Source organism: Lagenorhynchus albirostris, chromosome 5 (assembly GCF_949774975.1).
Source record: "Lagenorhynchus albirostris chromosome 5, mLagAlb1.1, whole genome shotgun sequence".
In the NCBI taxonomy this organism is placed as follows: domain Eukaryota; kingdom Metazoa; phylum Chordata; class Mammalia; order Artiodactyla; family Delphinidae; genus Lagenorhynchus; species Lagenorhynchus albirostris.
Genome location: NC_083099.1, coordinates 120,173,661 through 120,195,958, shown reverse-complemented (window position 1 = coordinate 120,195,958; position 22,298 = coordinate 120,173,661). Strand labels below are relative to the sequence as shown.

The 22,298-nt window shown below is 35.7% G+C and overlaps 1 protein-coding gene across 1 annotated transcript in view; it reads left to right on the top strand.

Moving 5' to 3' along the window:
- The window catches only part of TMPRSS15 (transmembrane serine protease 15), a 133,033-nt gene that overhangs the window by 88,143 nt on the left and 22,592 nt on the right, over positions 1 to 22,298 (top strand). The window contains exons 17-20 of the mRNA XM_060149405.1: positions 5,802 to 5,912; positions 7,247 to 7,376; positions 18,084 to 18,179; positions 22,063 to 22,112. Of these exons, the coding sequence (XP_060005388.1) occupies positions 5,802 to 5,912; positions 7,247 to 7,376; positions 18,084 to 18,179; positions 22,063 to 22,112 (387 nt within the window). The remainder of the gene's footprint in view (positions 1 to 5,801; positions 5,913 to 7,246; positions 7,377 to 18,083; positions 18,180 to 22,062; positions 22,113 to 22,298) is intronic.

Genomic DNA, 22,298 nt, shown 5'->3' with positions numbered 1-22,298 from the left:
TTATACTTGATATATGTAACTTATTCTCATTGGCTAAAGATTTGTAAAAACAACCAGCCCAGTCATGCTTTCCTTAAAGTATTTTTTATTAAAGTAACTTAAATTTGGAATGAAAAAATATAGACTTCATCAAAGTTTAAAATAACCTATACCAATAGCTCCAATTATTGTTGTGAGATACCCAGAGGAAAGGATTATGTGTGATTTCTTGCATTATCTGGAGGGGAAAGTCGCACAACCAGAACATAGAAGTAAGAATAGTAACTTAAAAATATCAATGAAAAGGATGATTTCTAAATGTTACTATCAATACTTTGCTGTTAAGGATAAAATTTATTCTGCATTCAATGTATTCATATTGGTATACTAAATGCATTTAACTTTATAAAAATTTACTCTCATGATATACCTAAGACATAAGTAGTATTTATCCTATTTGACAGTGAAGGAAACTGAGTTTCTGAAAGACTAATTTATTTGCCCAGGGTCAAAACTAAATAAAAAGGAGGTGGCTATTATGGTATTGGCACAAAAACAGAAATATAGATCAATGGAACAGGATAGAAAGCCCAGAGATAAATCCACACACATATGGTCACCTTATTTTTGATAAAGGAGGCAAGAATATACAATGGAGAAAAGACAGCCTCTTCAATAAGTGGTGCTGGAAAAACTGGACAGCTACATGTAAAAGAATGAAATTAGAACACCATACACAAAAATAAACTCAAAATGGATTAAAGACCTAAATATAAGGCCAGACACTATAAAACTCTTAGAGGAAAACATAGGCAGAACACTCTATGACATAAATCACAGAAAGATCCTTTTTGACCCACCTCCTAGAGAAATGGAAATAAAAACAAAAATAAACAAATGGGACCTAATGAAACTCAAAAGCTTTTACACAGCAAAGGGAACCATAAACAAGATGAAAAGACAACCCTCAAAATGGGAGAAGATATTTGCAAATGAAGCAACTGACAAAGGATTAATCTCCAAAATATACAAGCAGCTCATGCAGCTCAATATCAAAAAAAGAAACAACCCAATCCAAAAATGGGCAAAAGACCTGAATAGACATTTCTCCAAAGAAGATATACAGATTGCCAACAAACACATGAAAGAATTCTCAACATCATTAATCATTAGAGAAATGCAAATCAAAACTACAATGAGCTATTACCTCACACCAGTCAGAATGGCCATCATCAAAAAATCTACAAACAATAACTGCTGGAGAGGGTGTGGAGAATAGGGAACCCTCTTGCACTGTTGGTGGCAATGTAAATTGATACAGCCAGTATGGAGAACAGTATGGAGGTTCCTTAAAAAACTAAAAATAGAACTACCATACGACCCAGCAATCCTACTACTGGGCATATACCCTGAGAAAACCATAATTCAAAAAGAGTCATGTACCATAATGTTCATTGCAACTCTATTTACAATAGCCAGGACATGGAAGCAACCTAAGTGTCCATCGACAGATGAATGGATAAAGAAGATGTGGCACATAAACACAATGGAATATTACTCAGCCATAAAAAGAAACGAAATTGAGTTATTTGTAGTGAGGTGGATGGACCTAGAGTCTGTCATACATAGTGAAATAAGTCAAAAAGAGAAAAACAAATACCGTATGCTAACACATATATATGGAATCTAAAAAAAAGGTCATGAAGAACCTAGGGGCAGGATGGGAATAAAGATGTAGACCTATCAAAGAATGGACTTGAGGACACAGGGAAGGGGAAGGGTAAACTAGGACAAAGTGAGAGAGTGGCATGGACATATATACACTACCAAATGTAAAACCGATAGCTAGTGGGAAGCAGCCGCATATCACAGGGAGATCAGCTCGGTGCTTTGTGACCACCTAGAGGGGTGGGATAGAGAGGGTGGAAGGGAGGGAGATGCAAGAGGGAAGAGATATGGGGATATATATGTATAGCTGATTCACTTTGTTATAAAGCAGAAACTAACACAGCATTGTAAAGCAATTATACTCCAATAAAGATGTTAAAAAAAAATAGGAAATGGCTAAGCTGCAGATCAAACCAGTCATATGATTCCAGAGCTTATGTTTTAACCACCACTCAAATCAGTAAATTTTATCTTCATAATTCACAGAATCAATTTTTATTTTTCAAATCAATAGAGTTAACATCAGCCAATCAACTGCCTAATTTTTAAATGTTTTTTTGAAATCATACTTTTAAAGATTTCTTTGTATTGTGTCAACTCTATTACTAAGGTTCATACTGATTTTTGAGGCATGTCACTCATTTAACATAAATTAATTCACTTAACACTTAACAAATATCTACTGATTTCCTACTCTGTTCCAGTCATTTTGTCAAGTCCTAAGCATATAAAATGAAGAAACAAGGCATAAGGGTATTACAGATAGTACATTGTACATTCAATTTAAAGAATGGACCCGATGAGAATATAAACAGATAAAACTTTATTTTTCTCTACTTACTTTATTTCAAATCTCTCTTTTTTTTTTTTTTTTTTTTTTTTTTTTTTGCGGTATGCGGGCCTCTCACTGTTGTGGCCTCTCCGGTTGCGGAGCACAGGCTCCGGACGCGCAGGCTCAGCGGCCATGGCTCATGGGCCCAGCCGCTCCGCGGCATGTGGGATCTTCCCGGACCGGGAAACGAAGCCGTGTCTCCTGCATCGGCAGGCGGACTCTCAACCACTGTGCCACCAGGGAAGCCCCAAATCTCTCTTTTTATTCTGGGATATTTCAGGCAGATCTCTTCATTTTTCCAGTTATTTTAGGCATGCAATTTTCTTAACTGGGTAATTAAACCTTACTTTTAGGTATTAAAACATACAGTCAAATACAACATTAAAACCTTAATATCATCTAAGTCACAGCTCTTTCTTTTTTAATCTCCCAACTCAGGCACAAATCTTGGCCCGATATCTTAAAGTAGAAGAAGGTGGAAATATTGTCTTTAACTTATTTCCCACTTTCTTTCCCTTCCATCTTCCCATAGCTCCAGTGTTGGAAGAGAGGCAGAAAAGGATAATCTTCCACCACTGTAGTTTTCTTTCAGCTAACAGTAGCTCCTGGACAAATGCTAACTCTTTTGTAGAACAGAGTTGTGGGTTCTTTGGTGTGTTCCTCTCCCCCCTCCCCAGGACCACTGCACAGTAGGCATGGGTAGTACACTACTTACCCTGTGATCTCTTATAACCCTGCTTTGCTCATAATCCCCACCAGCCAGGCTTCATTCCCGCACGTATTTGTGCTGGAGCCAGCTTGTCCTGACAGGCGGCTGTCACTCAGTTATCTTTCCCAGTGTCCATGTGGCCAAAACGAAACTCATGCACTGCCCTGCACATGGAGAAAATGCAGGTTTTTTCCACTGCCACCCTCTCTCTTATACCTAACTATCATCAAGGAAAGTTCCAGCCAAATGTCTGGCTTCTAAATTCATTACACAGGAAGTGAATACTGATCTTTATTTATATAGCTATCTACCCACAAAATTTAGGACACTAAAGTTACCATCTCCCATGAAATTTTTCACTATACTTCAGTTTAGTCTGGTATTTTTCAAAAAGTGTATCATGAGGGCTTCCCTGGTGGCGCAGTGGTTGAGAGTCCGCCTGCCGATGCAGGGGACACGGGTTCGTGCTCCGGTCCGGGAAGATCCCACATGCCGCGGAGCGGCTGGGCCCGTGAGCCGTGGCTGCTGAGCCTGCGCGTTCGGAGCCTGTGCTCCGCAACGGGAGAGGCCACAGCAGTAAGAGGCCCGCGTACCGCAGGAAAACAACAAAATAAAAGTGTATCATGAAATCAATTTATTGAGTTTTGGCCACCATTCTTTGCTATGGAGCAAAATGGATGGAATGGGATGGAATAGAATAGAATAGAATAGAATGGGATGGGATGGGATGGGATGGGATGGGATGGGATGGGATGGGATGGGATGGGATGGGATGGAATGGAATAGAATAGAAATAACAGAACAAAGTAAATTTTAATTTAGTTACATGCACACACACACACATATACACATTGGGGTATGCCCTAGAGTACAATTTAAAATATGTATTTTTACTGTGGTCCCAGCTGAAAAAAGTACCTGAAAGTCCCTGCACTAGTCCCGTGTAAGCACTAGCCCTTATGACTCTGCAGTGTAACAAACTTTCAGCTGGGGAGTGAGATGACCTCTCTTCTTTAAGGCAACCCAGTATGAGTTGGTTCTCTCGGGGCATCCTTCACTTGGTTTGCTGGATGGCAACTTCCTCCCATATTGCACATGAAAACACTATTCCTTAAGACCCTTATTTAGTCTGTTTCTAGAAAAAAACTCGAATCCTCTTTTTCATAGCTGGAAATAGGTGCTAGCTAGAAATTTATAGTCACCAGACTAGTTTCGGTAATTTTTAAAGTATTAGTATGGCTACATTTAGTACCTCTCTTTAGAACATTACAGTATTTGTCAATGCTCACAGATTTGGGGCTACAACCTAGATTCTAAAGCAACAGAAATTATTCCTTTCAGGTGTCATTACATTTGGCCATCATAAATTCAGAAAGTCTCTATGGAGACCAGTACCATTTGTTTTTGAAACCATTTTAACATGAATTGTGTATCTATGAAAACAGTACAGTATAGTAGTCAATGATTAATATTCATTAATAGCTTTTAAAATACAGGTTTCCCTGTTCCTTTTTTTTTTCTCAAGTGCTTTTTCTTCCCCATTATTGTTGTGCATGCACCACTAGGGGAAGAAACTTCAAGCTTCTCCATACCCAGCTAATATTTCCTTTCTCAGAGGGTCCAAATTCCGTGTGGCCCCAACAGAGATCCTAATATCAGGATGTAGCTACCCCTCCCAAGTCAATCAGAAAACAACTTGAGGAAAGCAAACCCCTCTTTTCCAGTGAGATGAAGACTTTCCCAGGGCAAAAGTCCTTAAGATTTAAACAAACATTTACAGGAAACACAGTTCTCACTCCTTTTAAACAATGAGTATTTCAAGTAGACATCTTTCTGCACAACTCAAATTCTGGAAAAAACTACCGGATCTACTCAGTTCCTTCCTTGTCCAGCCTCTTCATTTTCCTTCTGTTTCTTAATGTCCAAGCACATTCCCATGACTCCAACCCTGCTTTTCTTGTTTGGCTCTCCATTCCTACCTCCCTTCAAATTACCACTATTGCAGGTTCCATTTCTTTAGATGACTTTTTCCCATCTCATCACATTTTAATCAAGCTCACTGCTTCCAGCCTGGTCCAACTTTGATCCCACCAAAAGGCCCCTTCCACATTTCTATATAATAAAGTTTTGGAGGTATCATTTGGATGGTAAAACCAAGAGATCTCTTTATGCTTGTGTAACATGCCAGTGGTTGTTACTTGTACTGGGTTGGCCAAAAAGTTTGTTCTGGTTTTCCCATAACATCTTATGAACGAACTTTTTGGCCAGCCCAATATGTTCATTTGGGTTGGAAGAATTTGAGACTCACAGAGATGGTGCGGGAGAGGTATGTCCAAAACCTCTCAGCCATCTCTTGCAACTGCCCTGCCCTCTGCTGCAAAGGAGATGCTTAAGGTTTTATACATGCTCTTCTTAAGCCATGCCTCTGGCTTTGACAGAACTATTGCAGAAACATTCTGAGCAGTAAGTGTGTAGTCATAGTCAATATCGAAGCCAGATTTAACTATGCACTGTGGCAAATAACAGGATGTTTAAAGGGGCAGAAATGGGATGGGTACTCTAGAACCGTCTGTCATTTCTTTATCCTATACAGTACATATTTTTCCCCCACAGAGCCCTGCAAGGAAGACAATTTTCAGTGTAAAAATGGAGAGTGTGTCCCGCTGGTGAATCTCTGTGACAGTTTTCCACACTGTAAGGATGGCTCAGATGAAGCACATTGTGGTACGTTTTATTTTTAGGAAAATACTTTTTATCAGCTTAACCTCTACATTTGGATTCTACAGATGTGAAAGGAAGATTATGACTATATTTATTAGGATCTATGTTGGTACTCTGAAGTTATGATCTGCCGGTGATTTCAGCACCGCTGTCACCATTCTGGTTAGAATAAAAGCTAACATGCAAACTCTTGTTTCTGTTTGTTTGTTTAAACTTGACTACATTTAATACTTTTAAGTCTAGGACAACCCATCTTCAGGTAAAAAGCATAAAATACCACAGAGAGACAACAGCCCACACCAGGCACTCTAGCATCACTCTTATTAACTATTATACTCTGTACATTGCCTACACAGAGGCACCCTCATGCTCACTTATAACTGTCTTTCTTAGACTTGTTCCTTCACATGCTTGATTCTTCAGTATCTACTACTCCCTCTGCCTGCGACTCCTGTCCAGCCCCACTCCAGATCTCTATCACATTAGGAGTAATGGCTACTTTTACTCTGTCTTACTTTTATTTCAGAGCACATACTTAATGCTATTTATGATGTGCCATGCACTGTAACTAAGTGCTGTAAAACAATCTTAACGTAATTAGAATGAACTCTATTTCAGTCATGAGAAAGCTGAGGCTTGGAGGAGTTAAGGGGCTGCCAAAGATCACACACCTAGCAAGGGCTAGAGCTGTGTTTCCAGCCTAAGTCTGTCTAATTCTAAAGTGCATGCTGTTATTCTTTTTATAATAGGGAAAAAATGTAAACATAACATTCACTTACAGAATTACAATGTGGCGTCTGTGGGTAAAACTATGATGGGTGATATTTTACCTGTTTGATAAACTAGCTTAGCTTAACCCAATCCCCACTTAGTCACTAATGGCCTTAACACTCTATCCAAAATGGTTGTAAGATAGAGGGGAAGATGACGGAAACCAAACAGCAAAAGAATAAGGGCAAAGAAAATAGCTTCTGGAGAAAGAAGTAGGAAAAAAAAAATGCTTACAGTTATTCCTGAACTTGAGTTTTCCTTCTTTTAGAGAACACATTTGTAAGACATTCTCTTCAAAAAGCTTTATTTTCTGTTTATTTGCTGTATTGGTATGCAGTGAACTCGCATATCTCTGCCCTTTCCCTTTTTATAGTCATATGAAAGAGCAAAATTAAGTCTACCGAATTTATCTTTTTCAACTTAAGACTTCCAGCATACTGTTACGAAAAATTACATACTATCAATCTCTAAATTCTCAATGTTAAGAACATTGCATGTTTAGAGTCCATCATTTCCTTTTATCAACTTAGGTCACAATGACCCTATGTATGATCTAATCTCTTTAGTGCGTCTCTTCAATGGCACGACAAACCGTGGTTTGGTGCAGTTCAGAATACAGAGCATATGGCATGTAGCTTGTGCTGAGAACTGGACGACCCAGATTTCAAATGATGTTTGTCAGCTGCTGGGACTAGGGTAAGTAATTCTACCCAGCTCTCTCTTAAATTATTCTCAAGCATTTTTATGGGTTTCAAATTGGGTTTATTAAGAAATTTAAAATTTATGGAAGTTATAGATTTAGAAAATATACATGATCAAAAGGAAAAAAATAAAAATCTTGCCTAACCCCATTCTCAAACAACAACCACAGTTAATAACCTTTTTATAAATATTACATAAATATAAGTATATAGAAATAGTATATTACAAAATCATACAAAATACCATATTATGCTCTGTCTTGTAGCCTACTTACACATGAACATTTCTCATGTCATTAAATATTTTCTGTAGATTTTTAAGAAAAGGAAATATTCCATTTTATGCTATATTATAATGTATATAACTAATCACAAGGGTAACGCAGAGAACACGCTTTTGCTGTATCTTTGTGACATGTTCATAATAGTTCTTTCAGAAGATCTGTATCAGTATAATTATTGTGATAAAGAATATGCAAAATTACAAGACTTAATTCAAGGGACAATTCCGTATTAATGATTCACCAAAAATTTACTTTACATCCCAGTTTAATATCATAATATATTACCTCAAATATATAAGTTCACTATATTCGTTTTTTACCTTCCCATCAGTCTCAAAAGTGATGAGGTGAAAAATGGTGGGTGATAAGTAGTAATAATTTACTTCATTTAAGCTGTATAATCTGTCAACTCTAATTCACCATTCTGATCCTTTGGTATTCATGATTTGAGAGACTTAACCATATTGGGTCACATATGGTTATTTATCACTCATAGCACTATATTATTTACCGGGTTGGGCTGTAAACTAAGAGGTCTATAAATGTAAGACCCATGTCTATTTTATCCATTATTGCATTGCTAATATCTAGACTTATATTTGTTTCAAAATACAGGTGCTAAAAAAATATTTGTTGAAGCAATAAATTATTCTTTATGTATAAGTATATATGTAAATATAAATATTTCTAGCTAAATAAATGTATGCCAGAAGTATACATTTGCCAGTTATAAATCATTATAATTTCCTTTCCACCTTGAACTGGAGAATTGTTTTCTAATTTATTTTAGAAGATTACACAAAGTTACAAAGGAAAATAATTTAAGTCCACATCCACCTATACTCCCAGCATTTCCAAGTTATCTCAGCTATTTCTAGTTCATCAAAATCAAAGGTAATTGATTGCTTTCCTCTTAAGGGGTCCTTCTTGCTGATTAATAATTCATAGAGTCATCATTCTATACACAGATTTTTGAAATTTATTTCAAAATGTTTATTTCTTAACCCAAAACATATTTTCCACTAGAAATAATGTTAGTGCAGTGTTTAATTTCTAGTAGACTTGGAGAGTTATATTGATTACCAGTGCCAAAAATAGCACCTAACCATCACATAGAGATATTTTACAATAGGAAAATGTGTTGAGGCCCCAGTCAGAGTGTCAGAAATGCTCTATAACTTCTTGGATACTAGAAGTTGGATAACTACTAGTTGGATTGAGAGCTTTCAGCTCCCTTTACCTCCCAAAATGCTGTTCCTTCAGAATGGGAACTCGCCAGCTCCAAGTCTCATGCAAGTGATGTCATCCTCATCAGGAAGGCAGTTCTTGTCAAATTCAAATGGAGGAAGTGAGTTTTACCATCCATCATGTAAATAATCATCAATTTGGTTTATCTGTATTATTTGGAAACTTTGCAATTTATATATATATATATATATATATATACATATCCCTTTTATTATACATTATAGTTTGTGTTCTAACAAAAAACCCTTTTAACCTGGGGAGCTTTGAGACATAAAGAGTCTTGGAGGAGGTTAGGTTAGGGGAAATAAAGTTTTTTGATGAAGAATCAACAAAACACTGAAACAGACAATTGTTTAACCCCACTTCAAGTAAAGCACTGCATAAGTGGCGCTGACTCCAGGTTCCTAGTTTAGTGTTGATTTTAGTTCAATAGCAAGTTCATGCAGGTGAGGCCCTAGGCAGTCCTTTGCTTCCACTACTAAACTTGCCAGTAATGCTGAGGAACTATTTTATAGACTCAGAAACTGTAAAATTTAGGCTGAGGATATGGGTTACTTGACCTTGTGTCCACAATGGATGAATCTAAATGCCCTGGATGATTGGGCTTTTATTACACAGGAGCTTGAGTCCCAATTCGTCACCTAAGCATCACTATATGCTTATAAACACAGGTGTTCTTTCCACTGTGGTTTGTAAATCTTAACTGAATTGTTTCCTTGAGGATAGATCGGGGTTAAGATGAATCATTTACAAAGATCAAAGTGATTGATATCTTCTTTGGCAGAAATATTTTGAATGAATTTGAATAAAATTCGTTGGGTGATTACATAGTGCTGATTCCTTCATTTGCATGAGAGAACATATTGGAAAGGAAACATTTATCTTTATTATTTTTTAATAGTTGCTAATATAAATATATTATTTTATTTACTCGCAGATCGGAAATCTAAGCATTGGTAATGATATTGTGCCTGGTCTTCAGATGAATGGGACATTGTTTTTGCTTTAAATGCTTATGTGGTGGTGATAGACACATAAATAAGCTGATTCACTTTGTTATAAAGCAGAAACTAACACACCATTGTAAAGCAATTATACTCCAATAAAGATGTTAAAAAAAAAAGAATTACAACATAATGTGATAAATACAATGTGCTATAGGAGAACCTATACTCAATTTGGGCATGTCAGGAAAGGCTTTCTAGAAAATGGCCTGAGCTGTGTGGATGACAGCCAATTCCACACAACCATCTATTTACATGTTTTTCCCCCCAACCATATTTTACTCTCTAGTTCACTGACCTCATTTCTAATGACTCACAGTCCTTCCAGATGGAGACAGGGACAGAAAACTAGATTTTTTTAGTGTGTGAAAAGTGAGTAGTACATCCCACTCTTGGATACAATAGTTTTCGTGAAGGTCAGGCGCTTGTTTTCTTCAGAAATGAGTCAGGTAATCTCTGCAAAGACTTTAATCTTTGGACCTGCACTTATTAAATAGTCTCCATAGTGCTCTAGTAATTGAAAGAAAGTTAGAGCCTTAATGAGAATTTGTCTAGAGTGGTGCATGGTAATGAAAGAAAACTTGGCGAGTTTAAAATGATGTGTTTGGTACAGTGGGAAGTAATTTAGGAGTCAATTTATTAAAAAGGCACTGTAGTCTCTCAAGATTATTTATTCAGATAGGATACAAAATGCAATTCCCCACAGATTCTAGTAAATCATATGAGGCAGATTTCATCAGCTTTTCCTTTTCTAAATGAAACATTTTCATTCCCTGCCATTGATAGCTGCATAAGTAAAAAGTACTTTGAATAACATTTTCCTGTCTCTGATCAAAGTATGAAAGAAAACATTTTATACTGATGCAAGAATAAATGTTAAGGAAACTTAGAGTAGTGATTTTTAAAATGGTATTTCCTAGGAAAGCACACTGCCCTGTTGCTAACCCAGTAAATGAACTATGCAGTTGTTTTGCCCTGCTAAGCAATTAAAAACGAGAAGTCATCAGGTCTGTACAGCTCTACAAAATTCAGGAAATACTAATGTTTTAAAAATAGAGTTAGTTATATGTATCCCCATGAGGCAGCCCTATGAGGAGCTGGTGTTAATTTTTAAATCGCATAATAGTCCTGGCTAGATACCTTCAGTTCAAATATCAAAAACATCAAGTTGAGCCTCTCATTCTGAAACCCCAAATAAGAAACGGAATTACTTCAATGTTCTTCCACTTTAGAGGTGTTTCAAAAATTTGGGGGGGGGGGGTGAGGGGTAAAATTTTTTTAAGTTAACCTGCCAAATAAATAGAGCATGATAATTTAATTTCCTGTGTAAGCACTACAGCAAATTTGTATGCACAATTTAGCACTAAAAATAGGTTCCTGGAAAACTGAAAATAGAACCTGTGTTTCCTATTAGTTTAAGAAATTGGTAGAAAAATAATGTTCCTCTTCTTGACTATATTTTCTGTCAGTGTCCCCAAATTTTCAACTATGTGGGAAAAAGCCTTAACATAAAACAACAAAGATTAGATATAGGAATTAATAGAAAATATATAACTGCTACATTCAACTTTAAATGATTTCTTTTTATGTGCTAACTTGACACAAAAATAATTAAATAATGTTTTCTGTTATTTTTAAATTTTAATTTACAAGTCCAACACCAAAGGAAATTTTAATTTTAGTCTTAGCTATGTCCCTACGGTGGGATGAGTGAGGCAGTGAGCTGGTCAGGTAGGGGCACTAGGGGGAGGGGGTGAAAAGAAATTTTATTTTACTTGGTTTAACTGACCTAGCTAAAAAGCTCATCATTTGCCAGAATTGCAATTTATAACTCTGATGGGTTTTTTTTTCCTGTTTTAGAATTAGAAATGCGTTAATTAAAAATAAGTAAAGAGAAAATAATAGCAAACTACTGTAACTGTGTAACTTCTTAAGATTCATCTTAGGCTTATTATCTAACAGGGTTGGGGAAAACACAGTGGCTAGGTAATTACATGTGCTATGGGCAAGGGCATGAAAGCAAGCGTACCAGCGTACCACTGATTTGTAATGCAGAAGCTAAATCAGCAGCTCCCAGACCTGGTGATGCATTACAGTCACCTGGTCATGGTCCCAGACATTCAGATTCAGGGTGGTCTAGGTCAGTGGTTTTCAGTGTGTGATTTTAGAAGCACGTTAGTAACTGAATTACTCTGCTATACAGCAGAAATTAACACAACTTTGTAAATCAACTACACTTCAATAAAATGAATTTAAAAAAAAGCAAATTAGCAGCATCTGCAACACCTGGGATGCATGTATACAGACGCATATTCTGGAACCGCCACCTCAGACCCACTCATCCGAAAGTCTAGAGCTGGGCAGAGCAATCTGTGTTTGAATAGCTCTTGGTGAGTCTGCTGTTCACTGAAGTTTGAGAACCACTATCTAGGGTAGGTGTCCTTAACCTTCTTTTGCGTGTGTCATGGGCATTTTTGGCAGTCTGGTGAAACTTGCCAACCTCTTCTTAAGTTCATATTTTTGCATAAAGTAAAATACACATAACTACAAAGGAAATTCATTACATTGAAAAAAATTATCAAAGTATTCAAAATACAGGGTGGTATTATATATTTCTTTATTAACATAGTAAATAAGATATACTGGCGATTCCAATGATTATTGTACTATCAGAAATGAACATAAATGATATTTTTACAGTTATACAGTAACTGCAGTGTGATCTGAAGATATCTGCAATTTGTTTTAGTGGCAAAAGTATAGGTGTTTCTAATAATATTGTGGTTAGTCACCTGAATTTGTATCAGAAGAAAAGGCTATATTTCAATTAGTTAGTAAAAATAAAGATGTCATTATTTCTCCTCCAAATATAAGCCCCCTACAGGTTACCATGAACTACTAGGGCCTCCATAGAACCCAGGCTGGAATTTTGGCTAGAATGAGGCCCAGAGGTCTTGGTTCTTTAAAGAAGCCCCCGTGATTCTGATAAGTAGTCCTCTCATTTCAAAGGAACGCATGGAACTTTGTGTACTTGTTTCAGTAAAAAACATAGAAATTGTACAAAACGTCTCCAAAGTTTGGCAGTTTGATTTCATCTGATGTTAAAAACAAAGTAAGAACAAACAAACAAACATTTGTTTCCTACTGCAACCAGGTTTAAATACCCTATGTGAGGGTCATCTCTGACTTAATCCAGGGGATTCCTCAGCTTGTCATTCCAACACTAGCCTATTTTAACTTCTCTGGAAAACTTTTTCCCCCAGCAGATCAAAACAAAATTAGAGAGTTTAAAAAGACCACTATAAGTAGGACATAATTAAAAGGGAAAAAAAAAATCATGGCTAAGTTTTCAACAAACACAGGTTGGTATTATTGCTTGCTTGGAAAAAAATCATTCCTGATTTATCCCACTAAGTATTTGAAAACATATTATTGGGAATTAAGGTACTCTTTTATGTGAAATGTCACTTATTTTTATTAATACAATTTAAGGAGAAATCTCTTTGTCTTTAACTTTTATTTTGACTTACACTCAAACGGGTATTTTGTAACCCAGAGAGATTTATGTGGCAAGGAATTTACTGAGAATATAATTATACACATAAAGGTTAAGAAAATCTCTTTTGGTCAGTTGTGAATCATCTACCAATAAATTTTCTGCAACATAGTTGTTTAGTCTATAAAAGTCTGTTAACAGAGTTAGGGATTTTATTTGTTTGTTTTTGTTTTTTACTCAAAGACTTTTTTCCACGTAAAGTTTGTTACATAAAAACAGCAAGATATTATGGTTTTCCCCAAACCAAAATATCTTCACCATTCCCTTAAATCCTGTTGTTTGGGGAGGGGGAGGGAGGCTTCTATATTCTAAAATAGAAACAGATAAGGACAGGGAAAACTATCATCCCTTGAATATATTCTCAACAGTTCAATTTTTCAGTTCTGAGATTTTGTTTCTAAATAATAAATGGTGACTTAATATATTGTTGCTAACCTTTTATTTTGCCAAGAATATTTTAAATATTGAATATATCTTTATTGTCTCCATCATTTCTTAAAATAAGAAATAGTTTGTCGTAAACTTCTGCTGCTTATATTCTGCTTACTATGAATACAAACTGGAATAAATTGTGTTCAGTCTGAAAAAGGTGAGCTTGATTTGGAAGGATTTGAAATGCAGTTACTCTGTCTCTAATTAAATTCCAACTTTTAACATCCAGCACTGACACCTGGAAATATTTGTATGAACTGATGGCCTCTATACACCACTCTTAGGTTGCTGATACCAATATTTACAACAAAAAATTTAATTATGGGAGTACTTCAGAAGTTTTTTCCAAAAGAATGTTTTTTCCAGTTGTTCTGAATAACCCCAAACAATATATCTACACCATTAACTGCAGTCTTTTCTCATATAAAGTTTGAGGCTGCATATATAGAACACGATCTTAGAATACAAGCTTTATGTGTGTCATTTTTTCCACGTGTATACATAATCTCTATTTTTCTCCACCAGATCGTGAAAACATCACTATGGAACAGCACTTCAGAATCCCAGGGTAGCACATTTAGTGTTTACTAAATAGTCTATTCTTAAAGATTTGCCTCTAGTCTTTCTTCTAGAATAGGCATGTGTTAAAAATTTAACTGCCAATCCTATCAGTGCAATGCCAGTGGTAGGTGTGTAATAAAGAGATACTAGATTAAAAACTGATTTATAAATAATTTTTCAATATTTTTTCAATTTAATTTTGTTTTGAGTTTCCAGAGAAATTAATGCATCCCCTCAGGCTCTGTCTTTAAAAAGACAGCTAAGCAATAGACTAAAAACAGTTAGAGATAATAGAAGGCTTAAATCCACAACTCTGATGTATATTTTTAATGAATTACTCTTCTAGATGTCCCCCCACGTAGTCATGAGTGCTGTCAAATGACAAAACTAAAACAATTTAATAACGAGTTTGACGTCCTTTATTCAAGAGTAAACAGCCCATAGATTGGGGGTACAGTGCCTCACAAGCAGTGGAGCACTATTCCTGAGGGATTTGGGGCAACAGTGAGTTTTATGGAACATTAGAAGAGGCAATGAAGGTCAGGGATTTCCTTATAGGCATATAGGCTACCAGGTCCCATTTTTTAGGGTAAGGTGAGCTAGCTAAACCTGAGTTGGAAGATTGTGACTGGTGTTACATTTTCTTTCTATATTTCAGGAAGTGAAACACTTCCTGTAAGTGTAGGCTGACTTAGGTTTAGATTTGTGATGTGGGCCAGGCCTCTGGGTGACCACCATTTTGTGGGTCCTGATATATGAATTAACTTTATCAGTGGCTTAAACAGATTGCTTATAGTAAGATTACTATAGGTAACTAGAAGTCACTTTGGAAACCAACGAGCAGCCTCCTGAACAAGTAAAGAATTAGATATTTCATTTGACTATGGTTTGCGACTAGGAAGCGTCAGAATCACCTGGAAGGTTTGTTAAAAGACTCATCACTGGATCTCACCCCCAGAGTTTCAAAATTGTGGGTGGATCTGGGATAGAGCTGGGCGATTTGTAACTAGCTCCTGGTGAGGCTAATGTTGCTTATCTGGATTACACACCTGGAAAATCTTTCATCATGGAGAGTCGGGAACATAGAAAACTACCTAGAAGAATATACAACACACATAGGCATTCAGCAGAATAAGGATACTGAGAACATGAACCAAAAGTGGTAAAAGAAGACAGACATCTAAAAGGGAGATTGGAGAGTAACTAGGATCCACCAACTTGTCCCTCCCAGTGAAGAGGTACACTAATCAACCAATTCCAATGATGCTTCTGGAGCCTTCATGCAAAGTCAACACAACTAGAGCCTCTTCAAATTGGCTAGACATTCCCTGATATTCTTAAAAGTCAAGATTAGTGTTGATGAATTGTACCAGAAGCTGTACCGACGGTAAAATTCAGTCATCTAAAATCTCTTTTGATCCACATCCTGTCTTCCCTAAATGTGTGAGTCCTTAACTAAAAGATTCCTGCAGTGGTAAAGTCCTTCCTGATCTAGAGCATTCCTGATCTTCTATACCCTCTGCTGCCATTTGAGATCTTTTTTTTTTAAACTGAAGTATAGTTAACTTACAATATTATATTAATTTCAGGTGTACAACATATTGGATATTTTTATAGATTACACACTGTCAGGGAGGAAGAAATTTTCCTCTACCCTTCTATAGCTTCTTCTGGCTGGTCTAAATTAAATTGATATGAGACAGATTAATAGGAAGTTTCTACCTCTTAATCTACCTCTTTGTCCCTCCTTCCACCCATTTCCCCTCTGGCAACCCCTGTTTGTTCTTTGTATCTGTGAACAAACCCCTGTTTGTTCTTTGTATCTGTGAGTCTGTTTCTACTTTGTTATATTTGTTCACTTGTTTTGTTTTTGAGAAAACATCCAGTATTTGTCTTTCTCTGTCTGACTTATTTTGCTTAGCATAATACCCTCCAGGTCCATCCATTTCGTCATAAATGACAAGATTCCATTCTTTTTATGGCTGAATAATATTCCAGCGTGTGTGTGTGTGTGTGTGTGTGTGTGTGTGTGTGCGTGTGTGTGTGTGCGTACCACATCTTATTTATCCATTCATCTGTCGATGGGCACATAGGTTGCTTCCATATCTTGGCTATTGTAAATAATGCTGCAATGAACTTTGGGGTGCATGTATCTTTTCAGATTAGTGTTTTCCTTTTTTTTGCATGTCTTTATGCCTGTTTTGTTTTCTGAGCTATAAAAAAATATGTTTTATATAAGTCCTTAAATAAGATGATTCTTCTTCCCACATGGAAGGAATATCTTAATCTTTAGCAATAATAGTAGCAACACTCATTTTCCCTTTGGTAAATCCATTTCAGGTTTTATTAAAGGAATGGTGATTGATTTGTGTGCTTGAGTTAACATTTATCTGTTTATAAAATGAAAGTGCAAGATGATAAATTCTGGGACATTAAATACAAGCTCCATTGTTCCAGTTCTCTGTTCAGTGAATGAAAGGTATCAGACACTTTCAGTTTCTTTAAGGTGTTGTCTTACCGGAAAGAGAAAGGAAACACCCTCTACTTCATTCTTTTCCTCTTACTGATCATAACAGCCGTGAGTGTTCCTTGGAAACTTCCTCTATGCACACAGACAGAAAAGGGTCAGTGTTGACTATAGCCTGGAAAAAACACTGGACCTTCTTTTGAAGAGGGAGTGGATGGGTCCTTCAAGATACTCCAAAAGATAGGAACCACATCATCTCCCTGCCAGCCCAGAGAAGATAGCAGGAATCAGGATGTTTCCAGCCTAAAGCATATTTTTATATGAAGATTAAAATCTGGAATAAATAAAAGGCAAGAAAAAGATTAGAAAGTGAGAAGCTAAAAGTTTCCAGCTAAGCCTAGTGAAGAGTGGATAATTAAAAGAAATCTTCAGTGAAGGTTCACAGTTGAGAACTGTAACAGGTTTTCAGGGATAAGAAAGACCAGTAACTTAATGTCTTTTGTCACATGGAGGTGTCTTTTTATCCCATTCTTGTTCACCATTTGACACTTGGAGGTACAGGCTGCATACTCCCTCTTTTAGAGCAAAAACATAGCTTCCGATTTTAAATTAGGGCTGTTAGGCTTTGAATTGAATGAAATATCAAGAACAAAGCAACAAAAGTAAACACTGAGGATCTCCTTTTTCTATGTTGTTCTCAGGCAACGTGCATTTTTTTAAAAGATGAATTACACTTAACAGGAAAAAAAAGATTAATAAATTATGTTGCGGCAATTCTTTGAAGTTGTCATTATAATTGACCATTATAGAAATTGTTGGACAACATAGAAAAGTCAAATGAAACAAATCAGACACTCAAATGACATATGCACTGATTTTAACTCTGTTAAATAACATATATGAGCAGGCAAACAAGAACAAGAGGTATTATGCAAAAATTAAAATTACATTTCATGTCATTATGAGTAATTCTTCTACTGAGTTGTACCATCTTTTAGACATCAAAACATTTGAAGCTTAATATTAAAATGTTAATCTCTTTGCCTGGGATTTCATAATTTATTTCAATGTCCACAGCATTAAATAACTAGAAGTTTCGTTTATGACTTTTTTGTTTGTGTTTTTGTTTTGTCTGCGTGATTTTCCCTAGGAGTGGAAACTCATCCATGCCAATCTTTTCTACTGGACATGGACCATTTGTACAACTAAACAGAACACCTAATGGCAGCTTAATATTAACACCAAGGTGGGTCTCAAAATGTGTTCTTTGACTAGTTGTACATGGACAGGAAAGAAGGTGGATTTTGAAGTCAGTCAGATTTTAATACCACCATATATGCCACATAATCTTGAAAGTTATTTAATTTTTTTGTTATTCAGGTAATCTCAAACAGTATCTAATCGATTCTATCTGATAACATTGCCTAATCCTCATATACATATGGTAACAGGGTCAAATGAAGTATTACAGTGTAATTAGAGAGCACACTGATAGAGATTCAATAAGTTTTACTTCCACATTCTTTTTATCCATACTCTTGGATTTATAAACAAGTAAACCCCATACAAAGAAATTGTGAGAGTTGGAATAAATAGGTCCAATGTTGATCAGACTAAAAAGAGTGACACAATTAGTTATCATCAAAAGAGAAGAAAGGGATAAAAAAGTCATGGTATTCTTTTCTCTAGCAAATAGAACATGGTTATTAAGTGAAAGAGTACAGACTTTAAGTTGTGTCTGCATTTTCTCCTTTGCTCTTTACAATCAGGTTCACTTTTACAGCTTTTACTCATGTTTTAAAAAGCAGCATCCTTCCTGTATTCAAAGATCTGTTTTAGCTTAGATTATGTCATTTCTTCTGTTTGGGAATTAATGATAACTTCGGTTGAAATTGGCTTCTGAATTTTACAGTTCCATTAAAGGCCAGCTTGGATGGGAAGATAGTAACTTCAAGAAGAAGCTGTAACAACAGACAAGGATTTAAGATATCATTGCTGGTGCATTAGCTTGAAGTTCTTTGTTTAATACACTTAATGGTGAAAAGTGAAATTATATAATTACTCAGCTCTTCATGAAAAGTTGCCATGTCTGTGAGCTCAACCAGTAAAACAGATTGTTAAAGGAGTAGTTTTAGTACCAAAGTACTTTGCAGTTGAATATTTTATATGAATATTTGCAGGGCCTTGACTGATATTATTAGTCTCATCAAGGGTGAAGCAAACCATCTGCAAGTGAGAAAGCAGCCTACTAGATTTCCTTTCTATAAAGCATGTCTAAATTTGCATTATCATTATAGATCTTGAACAGTGTGTATGCTGAGAATGTCTCTTATTTATATTTTATAGACATTTAAGAATCAGTTAGAAAAAAAGGAAAAAAGTACAGAATATTTTATATTAATTATATGCATATTTAAAATAAGAACTAGTTTATTCCATGCTTATCAACAAAATGCCAGTATCTTTATACATTGATGTCTTTATTGTATGTATGTTCATGTTATTTGAAAGAGACACCATTTACACACAAAGATACTTGAAACTTTCATCACATCAATAATCCAGAACGTTCTTAATCTCTTCCTTAATTAGCCATCTTATACTGGGTTGACAGGAAATCAGACATATATGCACTTAGTTAGTATCTATGTATGTATGTATGTATTTGTTTATTTATTGCAGAAATACATTTATTGCCCCATGAAATCTGGTGTTTTTGAAAACACCCTTTCACTAGTGGTCATAATAAAAAAATTAGGAAAGGAAGAGGATATCAAAGAAGATGATTCTTCCAACTATGAAGATCGACTTAGATCCCCATTTTTTTCTCCTATTATGAGGCATATGCATGACTAGACTACTATTTTCCCACCACTGAGAGAAGGCCATTCAACAAGGTACCAGCAATCTGACCTGATATAACTGGAAATGTACAATTCATGCTGCTGCCAGTATTGGGTTTCCCTTTCTTCCATTTTTTTGTCTAGTAGTCCTACATAACAACAAAAAAAAAAAATTTGACTTAATATATATTGATTGACAATGTGTTCTAAGCATGGTGCTAGGTACAGGATATAGAGTGCTTATCAACAGTTTATTGAATGCCTGTCCTGTGACAGATGCTGTGGCAGAAACATTGCAATGTTACAGAGGTTATTTCTAGCCTCTGACTTAAGTAGCATGACTCCACTGTAAGGATGAGGAGAAAAGCCTGGTGTTGATAAGTGACTTGGACTCGTTCACAAAGCTGGAGGCAACATGAGATTCTAACCCAGGTTTATCTGGCTTCAAAGCCCTCCACTTGCCATTATACTGTGCTACCTCTGAACTCTCTAAGGCAGCATATCACTTTAAATAACAGTTCTGGAAAGGAAAAAGAAAAAAAAAAGGCCACTTGTTGGGCATATATAGAGAGAGAAATCAGTTCATTTTGTCAACACAGTAGATACAAACCCATCCATTTGTATCCCAATATTGTCCCTCTGGGCTGAAAGCAAGACACAGGATCATGGCATTGACTTTTTTCCCATACAGAGGGCTGACCTAATTCTGACTCCAGGACTGAAGGCCAGGAAAGTTATTCTATTTTCCTCTAATCTCTATAACGTACCTGGACAAATGTACTCACTGCTCACTCTGACCATAAGTGAAGCAACTTACTGCTGTATACTGAGACCCTACGTGTGTGTTTGTGTATGAAAATTTTGATTAACCAAAACACTTGAAGAATTAGGTGTTAAGCTCAGTTTAATTCTCTGGTAACCATTAAGTTAACCAAAAACTTTTCTGTGCTTGCTGAAAAGAAATTCATCCATTTTTCACAGACCACAGAGTCTTAAATATTGTTTAACACCTAAAAATGATGAACCATTTTGAATATGAGTTTTCATTGATGGATATTGTAGATGTAGAAAGTTTGAATGAAACTTGACAGTATGCTGGGGTACGTCCTAAAAACGACTTCTCTCCTAACCATGGGTGGATAACAGAAGAAGCATTAACTGAGACTTCTTCTTTGGGGAATTATGAATGCATATTGATTTATCTATATCTAGAGAGATATACCTACATGCACATTGCTTATTAATAAAATGTATATTTACTTATATTTCAATTGGCTATGTCTGCTCTCGGGGATTTTTCAGACAACATGAATGCATGTAATTTCAAGTAATCCTTATCATGTATGTTCCAGACACACTGAATTGTTTTGTTGTACTTAATGATCTCATATGCATCTTGGGCCATGTTTTATGTTTTTTGACTTGTTCTTCCCTAAAATTTCAAGCACCTAAAAAACATGCACAGTAGGTGTTGTTAAATATGTAAATAGAAACCATTAAAATTATATGTGTGTACTTGTGTGTTTTAAGGCAAACAATAGCTACAGTAGCTGCCATCAGGGAAAGGTGTGGGCAAGTACTTTAATTCCTTGTGTTATACTGACCTCTAGTGGTTAGTAAGTATAACACATTTAAAATTTTTTCTTTGTTTTAATTTTTCTTTAGAATTCTTGGCTTTGAAAAAAGTTGGTATCCAAATATTTAAATGGGTAGTGAGTTTTTAATTATTTATGCCTGAACTTTATTTTATATTTACATGTCTGCCTCCCTTGAAAGCAGGACTCATGATTCATTCATCATTGAATTCCCTGAATAAAGTACACAGTCTCACACAGTTTGGGGCCCTGAATAGACCCTCGTTAGCAATAGTGAAGCATATTCTGTATTATAGAATGGTGAAATCCAAGGTTGGTTCACAGAAACTAACAGAAGCTACCGTTCATCAGGTATTCATTGTGTATAACACACAATAATAATTCCATTGCAAATATTTATTTACATCTCACAAAACTCCAATAAAGTACTATTGCCCCTGTTTTATGGATGTTAAAACTGAGTCTTGGGGATATTGAGCAACTTATCCAAAATCACATGAAGAGTAAGCAGTAGAGTTAAAGATACGAACTCAGCTTTACTTGACTTTGAGGATTTTCTGCTATGCATTTTATGTATGACACATTTAAAGGTCCATTTTACTAAAGAGAAAAAATAGGACAACTTACACTATGTTTTGCTTTAAAATGTTGTGTGCACCATTTTTGAAATACAGTTGTTCTTCTATTACAGTAAACAGTGCTTAGAGGATTCACTGATTCTGTTACAATGTAACCATAAATGTAAGTAAATATTTCCTCCTGTTCTCCTTCAAGCCTTCAGTTTAAAATTCTGTTTATTTCTTTTTTAAAATTTATCCATACACCCAAAAGGATGTGCACAAAATTTCATTAATAGTAGATAACACAGACAGAGGCGGCAGAATTTTAAAAAGGCATTTAAGAAGATATTATACTTCACGAATTTCC